This window comes from Mycteria americana, chromosome 2, assembly GCF_035582795.1.
Source record: "Mycteria americana isolate JAX WOST 10 ecotype Jacksonville Zoo and Gardens chromosome 2, USCA_MyAme_1.0, whole genome shotgun sequence".
Lineage (NCBI taxonomy): Eukaryota > Metazoa > Chordata > Aves > Ciconiiformes > Ciconiidae > Mycteria > Mycteria americana.
The window spans coordinates 22,533,971-22,552,714 of record NC_134366.1 but is presented as its reverse complement, the minus strand read 5'-3'; the positions used below and the strand labels follow the sequence as shown (position 1 = coordinate 22,552,714).

At 36.4% G+C, this 18,744-nt stretch overlaps 1 protein-coding gene across 1 annotated transcript; it reads left to right on the top strand.

Moving 5' to 3' along the window:
- Positions 1–121: 121 nt before the first annotated feature.
- Positions 122–18,323, top strand: ARL5B (ARF like GTPase 5B). Its single transcript, XM_075492689.1, has 6 exons — positions 122–292; positions 8,407–8,467; positions 9,735–9,882; positions 12,395–12,478; positions 14,184–14,335; positions 16,317–18,323. Exons 1-6 carry the CDS (start codon positions 247–249, stop codon positions 16,363–16,365), a joined length of 540 nt encoding a protein of 179 aa, XP_075348804.1. The 5' UTR covers positions 122–246; the 3' UTR covers positions 16,366–18,323.
- The last annotated feature ends 421 nt before the right edge of the window (positions 18,324–18,744 follow it).

Sequence of the window (18,744 nt, the reverse complement as noted above, 5' to 3'; positions counted from 1 at the left end):
GCTCAGGCCACCCGCCGTGGGCGTACGTGATGACGCACGGAGGGACGCGGCGCCACAGCCGTGTAGGCGTTGGGGCGGTGCCTCGCGCCGTGCGGCCGTTGGCCGGGGGCGGGGCAGCGCCGTACGCCCGCCCCCCCGCCCCCTGGCCCGGGGCCGCAGCGGGCTGCGTCCGCCGAAGGGAGCCGCGGGAGCCGACACCGCCGCCTGGCTGAGCCCTGGGTGCCCGGCGGGAAGCCGAGGCCAGGCATGGGCCTGATCTTCGCCAAGCTGTGGAGTCTCTTCGGCAACCAAGGTGGGCGCGGGGGCCCGAGCTGGCTGCGGGGAGGTGTGGCGGGCGGCGCGGCGGCGGTGGTGGGGGGGCGAGCGGAGCCCGCGGGGCTGAGGGGGCCGCGGGCAGCCGTCGGAGGCCGGGGGCCTGCTCTGGTCGCCGGGCTTCCCCTGAGGGCGCGCTCAGGCAAAAGTTGGTCTTTTCTTCGTGCAACGCCTTGAGCGCTGGTTCCGCGGCGCCTCCTGCTCGGAGTCGCTTTGTTTCTCTTACTGAGGTGGTCCCCTCCTCTCCCCCTTCCTCCCTGGCTGCTCCAAACACTTCGTTTATCCCGGGCCGCCCTTCGAGCCGTGTGCTCCCGAGTTCTCATGGTGGTGAGCGCTGCTGCCTCTCAGACATGTTTTTTCACTATTGTAGCGGCTAAAGCTTTGATGGACGATGAAGGTCTTGTTTGTCTTTGCAGATCCTCTGTTTTTAAGTCGGAATAGCAAGTCTGCTATTAAAATCATGCTATTTTTATCTTTTGTATCAAGAAAAAAACCAACCAAGCTTGTGTGGGGCCTTTGAGGTAAAGATGTGTTTGTGTTTTGGTAAAGATGCTAGTTAAATACAGTTAGTGACCCAAGAAAATCACTTCTCAAGCCAAGAATAAAAAGGTTAAATCACTTCTCAAGCCAAGAATAAAAAGGTTGTAAGGGGATAGCTTTCCGTTCTCTCCTAGCTAGTGCACCCAGCCCCACAATAATCACTCATGCTCTAATCCAGAGTTCAAAACTTGTGGCTGCCATCACCTTTAGCTTGGCCAGTTATCATAAAAATAGAAAATTATGTTTTATCTATTAATTCATTTATTTTAATGAATCTTATTTAGCTAGCCTTCTTTGGTTAGAAAGGAAATTAGTCAAGGAATCTATTGTTCGTATTGTTTTTCTTTGAGGCCCTGAGTTTGGAGCAGGCAAACTGATGTTAATGTTATTGTTCTCTCATCAGGTTTCCAAATGCACACTTCATTCCCTCTTTAAAGTTACTACAAATGTAGTTAAGCTTTTTTGTGCAACACTTTGTTGCCAATACAATTTTGCAAGTTTTGGGAGGCAGGTACACCTGGTGTCCCTTTAATAGTCTTGTCACTGTCAGTGTACATAACCCATTCTAATGCTGTAAATACTAGAGCAAAGTCTCAGTGTGTGACCATATTAACATCTATGTATCAAACTGTCTTTTCATGGGATGGGAGGGAGATCCAGGCCATTTATCTTTCCCCTGCATACACTATTCCACTGCATCGTTCCTGAAGTCTTCTAACAGAGTCTTCTGAATTTGTTGTTGTTAATTTGAAGATTCTTATTTGTCTGAACCGTAAAACCCATTTGGTAAGATTAAAAGTTCCCCTTATTCTCCAGCAAACTATTAAGTACTGTCTTGGTTTTCATCAAATACTGCTGTCTCCAACCTTTCCTTCTGTGAAGGTCTCCGAAGAGAAGACTATAAGCAGAAAACTGATGAGGAGATAACTTCTGGTGGTTTTAGTGTTGGTCTATATGGTACCTTATGATGTCAATATTTATCTTCAGGGAGGAAGTAAGAGGTGCAGTTATGTTGTTTTGGTTTTTGTTTTTTGGGTTTTTTTTTTTTGGTTAGTACTTGACAACATTACGTTGATTCCATTTCATTAGTGGAAAACATGTCTTTGTTACTGTATATTAATTCCTGAAAGGGAAGTTATTCTTTATACATTTAAAATGTTAATGAAAATTAGTATCACAGTTAAGATAAATGAGGCGGTACTGTGAAATACTTACATTTGGCTTTTATCCCAATGGGAGGCTTCTGGGGTGTGTTCTGATCTTGTTTGGTTGCTGGGGTTCTTTTTGGTTTGGTTTGTTAGGGGTTTTTTGCCCCCTCTTCTTGTGGTGACCATAGAGAAGGAAGTGAGTTTCTTTTCATGGCCAAAATTGAAATTCCACCCTAGAAAATTCTCTTTAAACATAAATTTTTGACCCATCTAGTGGGAAATTATTCTCTAATTTACATGACTGTTTTCCTCTAAATAATATTATTATTAATAATAAAGGGTAGTAATTATTGAGTTGGTTTTGGTTGCTCTTCTAGTTATATCAAATCTAGACAATTTCTTGGAGAATTCATATGCTGTCCCATGAAACTGCTTGTTGAGCAGACTAGCACAGTAGCTTACACAATGATTTTGACTATCTAGAGGGAATATTCCAAAGATGCAAATAAACCCCAATGTGTGCGGAGCATATCATCAGTTCATGGTAGCTAGTGTGGGTTGTGCTGATAGTCTGAAGCACTTGATACTGGCAAAATGAAAGGTTAAACAAAGCAAAGATTTAGAAAGTGCCATCTGTCTTCTATCAAGTAGAACATGGGGGAGGAGGTGTGCCTAAGTGCAAGAAGATACAGAACAGGAAATCGTTGGCATTTCACTCAAGTATTAATTAGGCACTGCTTTTCATAAATGTGAATAATAGCTGAGCTGAAAATGCCAAATCTGAAAGGTATGTGATCAGTAATGTCTGGACAATATTAAAGAAATATCTACTGGTTAACTAATACTGTTAACTCACAGGAAGAAGATATTTTGGTAGCTTTCTGAAAAATGCACATCTTGCCTAACATCTTAAACGTGCATTTTTGTGCATCCGGGTTCAGTGCAGTTAGAGTAAATGCACAATGTACAGAAAATTGCATTCATTCAGAGTGACTTCTGCCTGTTAGGAAAACAGGCAGGTTGTAATGAAGGTACCTTAGGTCCAACTAAAGCACTGGATGTCATTTTATTAATTTATACATCATCTTTACTACTTTGCAATTTGATTTTCTTGCCATCCTTTCCAATTGTAAGGATGAGGTTCTGGAAGGAAGGTCGAGAGGCTTGACCTAGTCTGTTTCTAAAGACATTTAGGGGTAAGTTTCTGTTGACTAATGTTATCTATTGACCTCTTCCAGCAGCATTTCTTACTATTTGTATCCATCTGTTTTAGCCCTGTGACTTGGGTAGCATCCGTGTGTTCCTACCAGGGAGTTGAATCTGTCTGTTGTTCTGTTTCAACTCACTGTGCCTGCAACAGAAATTTATCCAGTTGGTTCAGCCCATTTTGATTATGGTTAGCCCATTTTGGAAAACCCAGAGTGGCTCATGGTGAAAAATGTAATGGTTAAAATAGTGTTCTGTGGTTTTGACCTGGGATGAACTTTTAGGAGGGGAAAGCCTTTAGCTCTTTTTTTCCTGCTCCCCTGGCAGAATGCACTTGCTTTTCCATCGCAGTGCACTATCTACTCTCCAAATCTGGTATGTGGGATTATGGAACAAGAAAAGCTGCAGTGCAGAGCAGTTTAAGGAAACCTGGTGATGCCTGTCCTGGTCTGTGAGTCGATGACTAATGAAAGAGAGGAACACTAACAGTCTCTGCGCTGAGCACAGTCCATCAGGGAATATCTATTTAGTTCTGTGGATATGTTTGGAAGGGTTCATTTCCAGTTTGAGTTTGGCAGTAGTCTTTAAACAGTGGCTGGTTTTGTTTGTGTGGTGGTGGCGGTAGTGGACAAAACTGTTCCAAGGCCTTATTTAATCTTCTTGTTTTCTGGTCTCCATGCCTTTTCAGTGCAGAGGTTAAAGCCTGAAGGAGGGAGGACAATAAGCATTTCTATTATCTTTCAGCTCTCGATATATGTTGTCTCTAAATCAAGTAGTAACTGAACAATGCGAACTGAAATAGAGATACTTTACTTGTAAGAGAAACAATTGGCTTAAAAATAGACTTTTGTCTTTTTTCTAGGTGACTTACTGATGGCTTCCTGATTCTTTTTCCTTATTTTTGAAATTGACAAAAAACATTGCCCGAGTATTGTTTTCATTTAAAACATTATGCCCTGCAGCCATTTAAAGTCTAGTTCTAAAGTGTCCTAAGTTCAGATTGAATTTACACTTATTTTGAAAATAACTTTTAAAAGTATGTTTTAAAAAAAAATCAGACTTCAAAAATGACTGGCTTAAGCTATGATTCAGTACTCAAATGCCACAGTCTTCTAAGTAGCATGCAGTAATAGGAATAAACGGTGGAGCAACTAACTTATTGCCTGTGTTAACTCAAAGCTGAATAAAACTTGTGTGACTTATCATTCCATCAATACTGTCAAGATTACTCTTAATGAAACTATAAGGAAAAAACAGAAGTGCATGTCAGCAACCCTGATAAAGGCAACTCTGACAATTGTCAATACCTTATTCCTTTGTGTGTGTGTGTGTGGCTGATAGAGTTCTTAAGAAGTTCACAAATCTGTATTTTCATTTTTTTGAATGATAGTCATTCAAAGTCTTCCAAGTTGCTCTGAATAAATGCTCTAGGTGCTAAAAAACTGCCGTAAGAAAAATAATGGTAAGCTCTAAGTCAAGTTGGTTGAACTTTTGTAACTCCACAGTTTATTTCACTCAGGCTTGCTGACAGTTCACAGACTGTACAGTCAGGTTAGCAGAGACCATTATCTGGAAAACCAAATGGATTTTGGTTCCAGTGACTACTAAAGGCTACTCTCTTGTAATCAAGTCTGGAAATACAAGATGTATTTAAGCAGTTCTTCTGTGTTTAAAAGAAGACTGTAAGGCAGCTTTTAGTGTGCAGAATGAATCCTTGTATTGAAATGTCTTTGAACTTTACTAAAATGCTATTCCTCCTGCCTCCTCTTTAGCAAACTTCTATCTGCATTCTGTCTTCAGCCTTGAAGCCTCCGAGATTGTTGTTCTTTGGAACTAGGTGTGGGGTTTGTGTTTCACAGCCTGGAAAGTATTGGTACCCTTTCCAATATTCATTTCTTCTTTCAAATATGTTGGAAGAGCCTTGCTCATCATTAAAGTATTTAGAAATATTTTTATTTTTAATTTTTGCAAATTAGAAACAGGAAAGGGTAAAGTTGTGAGAATTGAGTCTTCCGTTTTGGGTCCTTTTACCACAGAGGAATATAGAAGAGTAGGTGATGAAAAGAGCATATTATTTCTTCCTTCTAAGATCTGCTAGAAGATCATCTTCACTGTCCTGTTATTTTGTAATACTAGACTGCCTGAGATTTTTTTTAAACAATACTATTTTTTTTTTTTTTTGAAGTCTGCCAGGAATGATTGATTATAACAGAATTCTTTGGATTCTTTTAAACAGTAGTTTCATACTGTCTTTTTTTCCCCCTGCATATGCCTACTTTTTCTACTTATTTTTTTCCACTCTTTGTACCTGATTTATAAAGAGTCTGCTCTTCTGCTCTGGCAACTCTGTTACGGATTTTCTTCTTCCTTTGCCAAGAACATGGTGGACTGGGAAGATATTCATGAATACAACCCAAACTGAGTTAGAATACCAGCCAGTGAAAGGGAGAAACGTGGGTTAGTCTGTAAGTATAGAACACAAATATAAGCATAAATCACTGCCTATGGTTTACTCCATAATTGTCCTTTCTCTTAAGTGTAGCATGTATCTTCTACTAGTTGCTCTTGTAAACAAGTACTTCTCTTGCTAAAATTTTGTTCTGTCTTAGTTTGACAGTTTTTAAGTTCACAAGTTTTTCCTCTAATGCACATATACAAGTAAAAATTCTGTAATCTAGCCAAACTAGACAGAGATTCAACTTTTGAATGTTTGTAAGTGAAGAGTTTTCTATTACCATATATGTCAGTTCTGAAAGTAACTGCCATTAATAAAAGGTGGAAACTGCTATTTGTATGAGATATTGATGCTTTCATCTTATTATTTTCATCCCCACATCGACATTAATTAAGACTTGTGTGACTCTTTCTTGTTTGTGCTTATTCCGTTACTGTATAAAATACCATTTGAGTATGGAATAACACAGATAAGCTCTGCCTTTTTTTTCCCAATTAGTGTTGAACCATTCATGCTTCAGTGGCTTTCAAAAAGTCATCTCATGGGGATTTTTTTTTTTTTTTCACTACTTTAAGTAGCATGATACTGTTTCATCCAACGCTTTTCTTATTCATTCCTAAGTAAGACTCTGTATTCTGATGTGAAGGTGGGAAAGAGCAATGTAATGCCTGACTGGAATTCCTTTTCTTTTCCTTCTTGAAAATAACTCAAACAGAATGTTGCAAAAGTAGTCATCTTCTTCCAGACAATAGTTGACAACCTGGCTGTTTTGAAAACAACAGAAGGGTATTTCTGTGTTTGAACTTTGAAAGCCCTTTAAACTTAACTGAATTTGAAGAAGAGATGGACAGTCTAGCTATGTGGCATGGTTTATTAGAGTTGAAAGCAGAGAGGGTTTTGTACTGTATTGGGAAAGGTTATTAATTTCTGATGCTGCTTCTTATGGGGTTAAAAATATTACTGGATTTAAAGCCAGGAAAAGTTCTTTCCTTAGAATGTGTTGGCAGGATGCAGTAGTAGGGGAAGTGATACAAGGAAATACATTTCAACATTTGTTAGGGCCATATCACATAGCAAAACTTATAAAAGTCCCAAGCAAGAGATTATTTTATTAAAATCACTTCCAGTATGAAAAGACCTAGGTTGTTATATATAAATAGGTTTTAAAAAAAAACAAAACAAAACACTTTTATTCTTCCTTAGACCACCCACTTGCAGGCAAAAACACACCAATTTGATATTTATGATAGATCTTCTGACCTTTTAGTAATTTGTTATAAGTCTTGTAGATTGAATGTGGTATTTTAGAGGAAATCTTTAAGCTGTGAACCATGTTTTGCTTTGGAATAAGTGCCCTAGAATTTTAAATATTACCCCTTCAAAAGTGAGTCTGTTCACAGACTTTTAATGCAAGTTTTACTTGTAGTATCCATTTGTAAATTCTCTACTCTCAAGTGATTTGCTTTTTTGTCAGTAAGTGGATCAGTATCTTCTAACTGCACGCATGTTCAAAAGAACCACCATTCTAATTGGCTGTGCTGCTGTATTTGAAATTCTAAGAAGGATTAACTACAGAGAAGCATGTAAGTTCTGGGGGTTTTGTTGTTTTTGTTTGGTTTTGGTTTTGTTTCCCCTGTGCCTGGAAAAATAACATTGCAGCATTTGGAAGATCACTATTCTATAAGCTGGACTTTCCAGCAGATTGAGGGAGGTGATCTTTCCCTTCTGCTCAGCACTGGTGAGGCCTCACCTGGAGTAGTGTGTCCAGTTCCAGGCTCCTCAGAACACGAGAGACATGGACATACTGGAGAGAGTCCAGTGGCAGGCCACAAGGATGATTAAGGGACTGGAGCATCTCATATGAGAAAAGGCTGAGAGAGCTGGGACTCTTTAGCCTTGAGAAGAAAAGGCTCGGAGGGGATCTTGTTAATGTATATAAACACCTGAAGGGAGGGTGCAAAGAGGACAGAGACAGGCCCTTCTCAGTGATACCCAGTGACAGGACCAGAGGTGGTGGGCACAAACTGAAACACAGGAGGTTCCCTCTGAACACCAGGAAACACTTTTTCACTGTAAGGGTAACTGAGCACTCGCACAGGTTGCCCAGGGAGGTTGTGGAATCTCCATCCTTGGAATACTCAAAAGCCATCTGGACGTGGTCCTGGGCAACTGGCTGTAGGTGGCCCTGGTTGAACAAGGGAGTTGGACCAGATGACCTCCAGAAGTGTCTTCCAACCTTGATCATTCCGTCATTCTGTGACTTTTCAGTTCAGAAAATGTTGGAATTTGTGATCTATTCAAAATATGGCTTCCTCTTAGTTTTTACTGTGCAAATGATGGTGGTCCTTTAACAAGTGGTTATTATTGAGCCTTGAATGTTAGACTAATATTTTGTGCAGTCTTTGGATGTTTGGTGATGTTCTTAATATAACTCCATAGCAGTGTATCATCCTTTTTCATTGTACTTTTCTTTCTAAAACTAGATTTTTAAAATAAAGTAATCATATTAGTAACCATTCCTTTATGAAGATTTCCAGTACTGACTTCTCTTGAGACTATAGTTTTAGGAAAAGATGAGGCTTTGTGGATTTTTTTTTTCTGTCCTCAAGTCACCAGTAGACTGTGTAAGCTATTGAAAGAAGTCAAACAAGCAGTTGCTTTCTTCAGTAAGGAAAAGTGATTAACCAGAATTATAATTATTGCTGTTTCCACTAATTTATTCTTGTCTTTTTTGTGTATATGCAGAGCACAAAGTAATCATAGTGGGACTTGATAATGCTGGAAAGACTACTATTCTTTACCAATTGTAAGTATATGAACTATTTTGTTTTTCTGTTTATATTTTAGTATTTGTCACTGTTTAATCATTGAAAATTCAGCTTTGCAACCTGGCGGAATCTCTAGGGTTCTAGATCACGGATTGTACGTTAATGGTATTAGTTGTTCTAAACAGAGTAAATATTTAAAGGATAAGCGAAGGAACTGCAGTGTTTTAAAACTGAACTGTAAATTGAATAACAAAAGTGTACATACAAGCACAAAGTGAACTGCAAATTCTTTTGCCATCAAAGCCTATCTTTATTTGTAAGCACAGAAATAATCCTGTAGCCAAGAACTGCAGAGAAGAAAGTGATTTCTAAACTAGTGGCTGATTTCTAGCTACTCTGCAAAAATCCATAAATGTTTCCTGATTCCGGTGTCTAAAATTTGGGTTGGAGGATTCCTCAAAATAGGACCCAAGCAAGATGAAACACTACCTTTAGCATTTTCGATAGCATCATTGCACCCAAATCTTGCCAGCATTACAACATAATATACAATTTATCTATGATAAATTCAAGAATATTGGCAGGAACATAATTACTATTATAATTGTAGAAAAGGAGGAGGGTGTAGCCAAATTACTATGCATATATTTGGATATGAAGGCAGCAGAGGATGTTTTCCAAAAAACCTTTTTCCGAAGCACTTTTGACAAAGCTTAAAGGTAGGACTGAGAAACTTTCAGCTATGTAAAAAAACAGTCCTTAGGAATTTGTTTTAATATTGAGTTACTAAGTTGAGTGCTCTGATAAAATTATATTCTGATTTATATTTTGCACAGTTTAGTGTTCCCCTTATTTGGGATCTTTAGAATAGCAGCTTCTACTTTGAAACAAGTGCATTTTAAGTATCTGTTAAAGAGTGCCCTTTAAAAAGAGAAGCCTCTTAAAACACAGATGCTTGTCCATTAGTTATAAGCCTTTTATGTGCTTCTTTTTCGTTACTGATGTCTTTAAGCATGTCTACAGTCTCTGCTACAAAAGCACACTGGAACTTCGTCAGCCACAGTCTTTAGTCCAAATTCAGATTGAACTAATCTTTTCACTAAAGAACTGCTCTTAAATATTCGCTTTATTTCTATAAAAAATCAAATGTATAGCTTTTTGAAATATGCCTATTTTTTAATCTTTTTTTATCACAGTTACACATATTTACTTTTTCTACAACAAATTTGTTGTAGAAAACTGAGCTGTGACAACCCTTGTGGATTTTACTGGCTGGTCTTTATGGTGTGATATTGTTTCCTTTAGCTTAATGAATGAAGTGGTTCATACTTCTCCAACCATAGGAAGCAATGTAGAAGAAATAGTGGTGAAAAACACTCATTTCTTAATGTGGGATATTGGAGGACAAGAATCATTACGGTCATCGTGGAATACCTATTATTCAAACACAGAGGTATGAGAAGCTGCTTTGAAATCTGCAAATTCAATAAGTTTGTTTGGAATTGTATTTATTTATTAGGAATATTGGTAGATTTTTATAAAGATTGCAGCTGTATTGTTTTTAAATCTTTTTGAGGAAGAACAAACCCGAAAAGTGTAAGGTGTCTCTGGTATGCAGCCAATTTTCTAGTAATATTTGAAGTATTTTTCCTGTATACTTTACAATAATGTTGTTTGATCTGCAGTATAAATTGCAAAGTTAGACTTTTTTCCTAGACAATGAAATTATATTGAAATACCTTTCAGATCAAATGGGGTTTTTTGCATATTTTTTCAAGTAGATTAAAAAGACAATTTTGCAATGTACTTTGCAAATTCAGTGAGGATTTGCAGTGGTTAACCAAACTTCTGTACATCTAGTCTGAAATGTTTTTGAGGTAATGATAATTAAGGATGAGGAATGAAACTTTCTCTAGGCAGCAGTTTTTAAAAAGCTCATCAGCTTGTGGCTTTTATCCAAAGGAAAAAGGAAAGTCTAGCTGTGCAGTACTCGTGAGGTAACTGGTAAAGCTGCCATTGCTGGAAAGGTTGGAGTAGAACTCGGCAACAGTTGTCTTCTGGGGGTTTGTTTTTTATGCCAGTCTTTTTCATGCCAAAAGGTTATCAACGCAGCATGCACATAAAATCTCTGTAGCCTCGCTTTGAGACATCTACTTTGATGTAAAAGATTTTAGACTTCATTACTTTAGTAGAAATGGTAAGAAGACTACTAAAGCTTTGACTGCTGGAAACAGATGAGGAAGAAAAAGGGGTCTGTTTAGTACGCTAATCCTAGCCTCCCCGATATGAATAATTCCTTTACTGTTCCTCCTCAAGTGCTAGACAACTCAAAGTCACAGCAGCATTAAATTGACTTAGTTTTTCGTACTTTGTGGTCATTTTCAATGGGTAATGAATCTCCTTAATTTTATAAGGCAAAGTGATTCGGAGCATATGTTGGAGAATTATAGCGGTGACTTCTAATCCTCCTTTTTTTCTTACTATCTCTCTTTTCTCTCTTTCCTTATCTGTAAATTGAAAAAATCTAAACAAAATCTTTGGAGTAATGTAAAAATCCCACAAATAAGCTTTTCAGTGCATACCTGTCTTAATTAGTTTCAACTTAATACGGCTAATTCTGCAATTCTGTTTTAAGAGTCTGATAGTATTCTTACAGAAAGGATGTTGAGACGGGCTTACAGACACAAGATTTGGGGGGAGAGGAAAGGGGAGGGAGCTGTCATGGTTAAGTTATTGGGGCTGGGGGCAAACAAAAAGAGTTACAGTAAAAGAGAAAAGGTATAGAAAACTATTCCCCTCTGGGCAGAGAAGTGGAGTCTGTTAGATGAATGTCATCTCCTTGGTTTCCTCTCCAGTGTGGCATGTGTTCCCCGTAATTTTTTTTTTTTTATAGTATCTGTATGATTTTCATCAGAATGTACTTGATCTCCCTACTGGTTGTTCCCACCTATGATACTGTTAGTGCTGCAAGTGTTGAACACTGATCAGTTGTTATGGTTTGTGTACACATACTATTGTGTAATGCTTACAAGCATTTACTTGAGTATTATCTACTATGTAATGCCATGTCTTTTTCCCCTCTAGTGTAAGGCCATAAAATAGAAGGTACAAAACAAGGGGCAGAAGGAGTGGGGTAAAAGAGAATAATTTTCATACCAATGATAATCACTTCCCATGGGAGAGACCTGATGTACCAGACCTAGCAGTGTCTCAGGATTCACAAGTGCACGGCCATGAGAATAATGTGCCTGGCAGGAACAGTAAGGGTAAAATCACTGCTATAGCTGTCTCCAGGCCCTAGGTGGAAGGGTGCAAAGTTGTAAGTGAGAAGCCAACTGTACAGGCCCTTTGCATTACAAAGGTTAAGGTGTTGTGCAACAACATAATGCTAAGCCCTACAGGTACCTAGCTTTCTGAAGTCTGATGTACTACTTTGAAATAACATTTCTTAAGCCTTGTGAGTAAGATGATGCTGAATTGCTAAAAATGCTTCTTTCAAAATAGGGAATTTCAATTTCAGTTTTATAGCTGAGTATACAAGTAGTAGTTATCAACGAAAACAGCTATTACTGTGCACTGTGTAGCAAGTTTGTCATCCACATTTTAAATGTAATCCACTATCCGTAGGTGCTTTTGGTACTTACATCACTATTTTGCTTATGATGTAGGGCCTGCAAATCCACCAAGGAGATTTAACCATAGTACGTGAAAGTAGACCTTAATAGCAGTGCTGAAATGTACAAGCACAATAATTCTTTATTTATTTTTAACTATAATCTTCACATATGATTCCCAGGGCTCTAGCAAAAGACTGTAACAATAAACCTCTTGTTCTATTTTCTAGTGTGCTCTGAAAGTCTATGTCTCTCTTATATAGGAAGACTTGTGGTAGTGGTCTTTTGAAAACATGCTTTCTGTAATTTATACTTTGTACTTACATACTGTATTATTGTTTTTTCCCCTAGTTCATCATTCTTGTTGTTGACAGCATTGATAGAGAGCGACTTTCTATTACAAAAGAAGAACTTTATAGAATGCTGGCTCATGAGGTATGGTGGGGAGTTGGGATAATAGTTTTTTTGTGAATAACATTACATGCGTTCTATGTTAGCAAAAATTATACTGTCACAAAAATATTTCTGAGCCTAAATGTGCATCCATGTTGGTCACATTTTAAAATGATGTAAATTACAGATAAACAGGAAAATTATTATGAAGCAATCTTCTGCTAGAGCTTGTTTGATTGTAATCAAATCACTCTTTACTTTGCAAATGTTGAACTTGTAAAATATCTTAAACTTCCTATTAATATAACTGGGTATTATTGTTCTCCACCACTATCTCTCTTCTTTCGGTTAAATGGCAAAAATTTCAAGAAACTTTTTTTTAGTTATTTTTATTTTAGAAAGTAGGCAATTCCATTTCTCTTTCTTGCTTCTTTTAATCTGCTTCCTTAAAATTAAGGAGCGTATCTAATACTATGGATAAATTAGTTTCATTTCAGTTTCCTTCCAAATTATTTTGTTTGTAGTCTTATTATTGTATGTTGTATTGAGGACTGTTCAACATTGGGTCAACTCCCTCAAACATCCTAAATTAACATCTACATTGGATTAGCTAAAAACCTTCTGTGATCACCCTTAAGCTAAGTTAGGGTTGTTTTAAATCTAAATATTCATTTTTGAAGGAAAAGGATTTTGTACAATGCAAGTAATTCTGTGGAGTTCATTTCTGTGAGAGATTTGCATTGTTTCAAATGAGTGAGGATTTTACTTTATAGTTAATATTAATGTAGTTTGGGTCTGGTAGTAAGGAGCAAATACATTACCAAAAAAAGTGGAAAGATGACTTTTTGTGGCGAAGTTTTCCCATGTAATTTAGTGGTTTCCAGTGTTATAAACTCGTATGAGATTATGATCTACCATCTCTTGAAAACAGCCGGTAGGCCTAGACTGGACTACTTGTAAGAGTGAATTTTCAACTTTGGACCATAAAGGTTTGGGTTTTTTTCTCTTGATGGAGAAATAATCTCAAAATTTAATATACATTTAAATGTGTTGAACATTTTTTTTAATTACAACTGTCATCTTCCTATTGCATTTGTTTACCCTTCTGCACTCCTAAAACCATACATCCCAATGAGTTCTTGTCTCATTGCTGTGTGGAATGCTAATTTCTATACAGACCCAAAACAACTTTTTATTAGATTCTGTTTTTACTAAAGCTGCTGCAGCATTATTAGAGCTCCCTTTATTGAACAATAGGATAAAACTTACAAGAATTTAGATAGCTTTCTTAAATTGTTATTGCTTTAATCACTACAGAACTTATTTAATGAAGTTGAAAGTAATTTCAAGGGAATGATATCTAGCAGGCTTTTCCATTTGAATAGTATCTAATGTAGATTTTTGGAATGTTTATCCAGTAATAATTCTGCTGGCTGGATGGTTTGGAGCTTTATGAAATATATTTTAACAAGATTTCATTAGTTAACATATGAACATGTGATCCACAGGAAAAGGACAGTTGTATAATACATTGTAATTTGATTCTCTGTGGTGGAGAACACTTCTGAATAAATTGGTTTCTTCAGTCTTAGTGTAATTAATTTTTAATGCAGTAAGTCTGTTAAAATTACATGCTGCTGTGTAATTGTAGATTAGCTTGAATACAGTTCTTTTAAGAACTTCAGTTAACGCAATAGCCTTTTAGTTCTTTATAATAACCATTATGAATACTCTAAATTACTTCTAGGATTTACGGAAGGCTGCAGTTCTCATCTTTGCAAACAAGCAGGACATGAAAGGTTGCATGACAGCTGCTGAGATATCTACCTACCTCACCCTTAGCTCCATAAAGGATCACCCGTGGCACATTCAGTCCTGTTGTGCTTTGACAGGAGAAGGGTAAATGCTTACTGCTTAGTATAGTAATATATGGTAAATGAGAATACTGATTCAGAAGCCTATAGAACCAATGTGGATTTCCTGAAAGAACATATTTTCTGATCTTTGCAGTCAGAGGGACATTTTGAATTTTTCCTTTTTTTTTATTGAACCTTGTGGATCTTTTTTCATAGCTCAAACTCCAAATATGTATGAAAGTCTTTCAGCTTATTTAAAAAAAAAAAAAAAACCCAAACACTACCACAAAACCCAAAACAAAACAAACCCACTCTCCCTCAAATATGTAGCTGTTGGCATAATTGTTTATTCTCTGTGCACTACTCTCTCATTCTGTGTGTCTTCATGTAGTTAAAGAAATAAGCTATTGCATCTTCCTTTACATTCTGATCTGCCGTAAGTTTCTAAGGTGTGGGAGGGGTTGGGGTGGGTTTGGGATTTTTTTGGTTGGTTGGGTTTTTTGATTAGCATTCAAACATAGTTTTGATGAAAAGGTATGTAGATCTGGCATAAAACAAAATTGTTACCAATATTAAACCTTTTATTTATATCTGGCTGATGTAGCTAATTTTGAAACTTTGTATACTTTATGCCAGCAATTACTAAAATGGAAAGCTGAGCTTTCCTTATATCCTTTGTCTATAAAGATCAAAAAACATTTTTGGATGCCTGTAACAAGTTGGCTAGTGTCTTCCTTACATGGTTTGAAGCGTGCTAATTTTTCATCTTGATTCTTAAAGCAGTCTTGTAATGTGTAATAGTTAGAAGTTTTTTTCAGCTATGTTTACAATGTTTACAATAAAGTGGTCTTGTGACATCAAAAATAGTGAATCCAACTGAGTGGGAAGTGAGACCATCTTCCTCACTTCTAGCATGAAGTATTTTCTAATGTAATGGAGATGTCTTGTAGAGTGATTGGCAGCATTCACTTCCTTAGGGTGGGATGTATTAGGGAAAACAAACTGTTTTTTTAATTGAGTCTTTGGATTGCAGTGTTTCATTCTAAGATTTAACTCTGCTTTCCTCCTAACAGTTTTGCCAAGGTGGCTTTTGAGTATTTAGTTTATGTACTAACTTAGATCTTCAAATAAGTTGTCATTTGGAGGAAGGTAGAAATTAATGAATATGAACTTCAGTTTAGAAACATTGGCCATCCTAAGCTGCTTCTTTCTTATTTAAAAAAGATGAGTAATTAGAATACTTAAAACTGTGACAGTAGTGAGACCAACTCATAAAAAAATTCCCAGAGTTAGATTGCTGAGCTGAATCTTCCTTGGGAAGATCTGACAGAAGTCTAGGGAGATTAACCCCATGTGAGTGAAGCTAGCCCTCTTGGATAGCTAAATCATGATATACTTTACAAAGGTAAAGCTTAAAGATGGCATAAACTAGGTAACTAGATCCCTAGAACATCAAAGGAAAGCCTGTATTCTGAAATGGAAGACTTTTAAATAGAGATGCAAATTGAGTGAGTAGGCAGATTAGATCCCATGCAATCTTGGTGTTGAACATAAACATATTTTAAATTTTGTAATGGGCTTTTGGAATTCTTGATACACTGCCTTTTTGTGAACCAATTCAGCCTGGGTACCTGTCCCTTGTCTTTTAGTATTAGTATATAAAGGTCTAGCTTTCAAGGAAGCAGTCTTTCATGGGAAACGTGTAGAAAGATTAAAACTTATCTGGTTTCATGTACTTTTGAGAAAGCATGTTAAGAAATAGTGTCTTTTAGATTTATAAGGGGAAAAAAAAAATTGAAGGAGTGCCAAGCTTCAATAAAATAGCATGCTTGACCATCTTCTTGTGGTTAAAGCCTAAGTAGACTTAGTTTAAAACAATATTTACTCTGTTCAAGTTTCAATCCCAATTCCAGCTGATTTTATTTATTTTGAGTAGATGTTTTTTTAAACGTAAAACCAAGTAGAAATTACTTTAAAGATGCTGGAATAGAACTGGTATCAATGTAACATCTCTTATCTTTCAGATTATGCCAAGGCTTGGAGTGGATGACCTCCCGTATTGGAGTGAGATAGCTTTTTTTTTTTTTTTCTCCAAAAGAAGAGACTTCTATTTATCCTGTGAACATGTACATTTTTCTGTACTTCTGGCTGCTGAGGCAGTGACCATGTTTAATTTATATCGGCCAACCCCCAAGCTGTACTTGAATCAAGTGCGGTCGAACTGAAACACAAAGTATTTTCTTAACTTTTTTTAATACACTAATCTTCAACTGGATGAACACATGTGAATCTGTTTTTAAGCATTGAAATTCCTCTGAATATGTATTCTAACTTTTTCAATGATAGCTTTTTAAAATCTGTTTTGTCATTGTCAATATTTCATACTTCTTTCTAAATAGTTTATATAACTTACTAACATAAATGAGCACAGTTTGTTTAATGATGAAAAAGTAGTGAGTAGGTTGACTTTACTCTGGCATAGCTTTAGCCTCTAAGGATAACCATATCTCCAGCTGGGCTTCCTGGAACATCAGTAGAGTTCTAGCCAGCATGCAAATTAATAGTTATGAATGCAAGTTTTTAAATGCTGAACAAGTTAGTTATAGTTAATATTGTGGTGGCTTTTAACCTGGTATATAATTGAACTTCTGCCTTAAAATAAATCTATTTCATTCTCAGTTTCTCTGGTAAGTAGTTCTAGGATATGATTCTTTTTCTTTTACTTAAAAATACATCTCTCTACAGTGGGTAAAAGTTTTGTTATTAAGTTCTGGTTTAGTCATTTAGAACTCAAATACCTTTTTAAAAATAAACCTCTTGATAATTAAATTTGGAATCATGACAGCCAGTGTTATGTGTAGACTTGCTGTAACCTGTTAAAATTTTAAATACTGTATACATGAGCCTTCCTCACCTTTTAGTGAGAGTGCTGTTTTCTAAATGAATGCAAAATCAAAAGGGAAGCCAGATTTATAAACAGAACAAAATCATGGTGCTGTATCTGTAGACTTCAGAGTGAAGCTAATCTTGACATTTATTTACCTACTATCAAATATGTTTTCAGATTCTGTTGCAGAAAAAATATCTTGCCTTAATTTTTTGTTTTAGTCTTATTTGCAGGAGCAGAGAACTTTTGATGTTGTTTGAGTTAGATTAATTCACCTGAAATTTAGGAACTGAAAGTTGAAAAAGTAGAGAGCTTCCATTTGAAAAACAGGTATTGAAAGATTGGACCTAGTAACTCTTAATTAAATTTGAAGGGGATGAAGTTAGATCTGTAAGGAGAATCTAAAGCTATGGATGAAGTTAATTGAGAACATTAGACACCAAAAAAACCCAACCCAAAAAACCATCTGAGAAAGAAAGCAAAAAGAAAACAAAAACAATGGTGGGCACCCAATTCCTAGTGAAATTCCAGCAGCAGTCAAGGATCTAACCTACGTAAATGTTTGGCAGGCTTTCCAAAAGCACCATTCTGCACTTTTGCGTGCCTAAAAACGATGTGGAGTCCGGTTACTAGAACCATTATGCTAATTGACTAGAGTCTTTTAATGATAAAATGTTTTTGATAAATCTTGTTTTGATAATTCAATCACACAGAGTTTTCATTAATAAAATTTTAAGTTTTGTAAATTTCAATTTGATACCATTTTTATTTGAACAAAGCTTAATGAAATTTTAAAAGTATCAGCAAATATGTTGTCATAAGTGTTAAAAAGAAGACTTTGAATACATGTGGAGTCAGTGATTGGTTGAATGAAGCTACATATTAATGCTAGTTAGCAAAAGTCACATTTAGGAGAAAGACTATGTTGAGTGTCAAGTCAAAATGCTCAGAAAATAATTTACATCAGTGAAAAGTAGTGCTTAAAGAAAAAAGAAGAATGCAAGGCAAGGTTAAAATCTGATACTAAAGCTTCTTGCTCCAATGTTCATGCTAACAACAGTTCTAATGTGTGAAAATAAGATTTGGTTTGTTCTTAGGGAAGCAAATTATAAATGAAAATAATAAAATGATACTGTGAATGAGATTTCTTGTTTGGTGATTTAATAATTTCAGTTTGCAATTTAGATTTATTTCCAGGTTTATTTTTATGTAATGCAGAATGTAGTCCTGAATAGTTATAAAAAGCACTATCTGGATGTATAACCCTTTGATTGTTTTGGGGGTTTTTTTTGTTTTTTGGTTTTTGTTTTTTTTTTTTTTTAAAGGCATGATTTTATATTTAACACTTTGCAGGTAAAACCATTCATAAATGTATAGTTCGATTACTAAATCCAGTCTCACCTGAGGTAATATGTCTAACTGATTAAGAGGAAATGGTCATATTGTAGACCTCAGAATAATGAAGGTTTTCTTTTAGTTCCTTAACACTTAAGACCTTTGAGTACCTTTACAGAAGGAAACATTCTTGACAACAGCGATGATTTTGATCACCGTACTGCTTCATT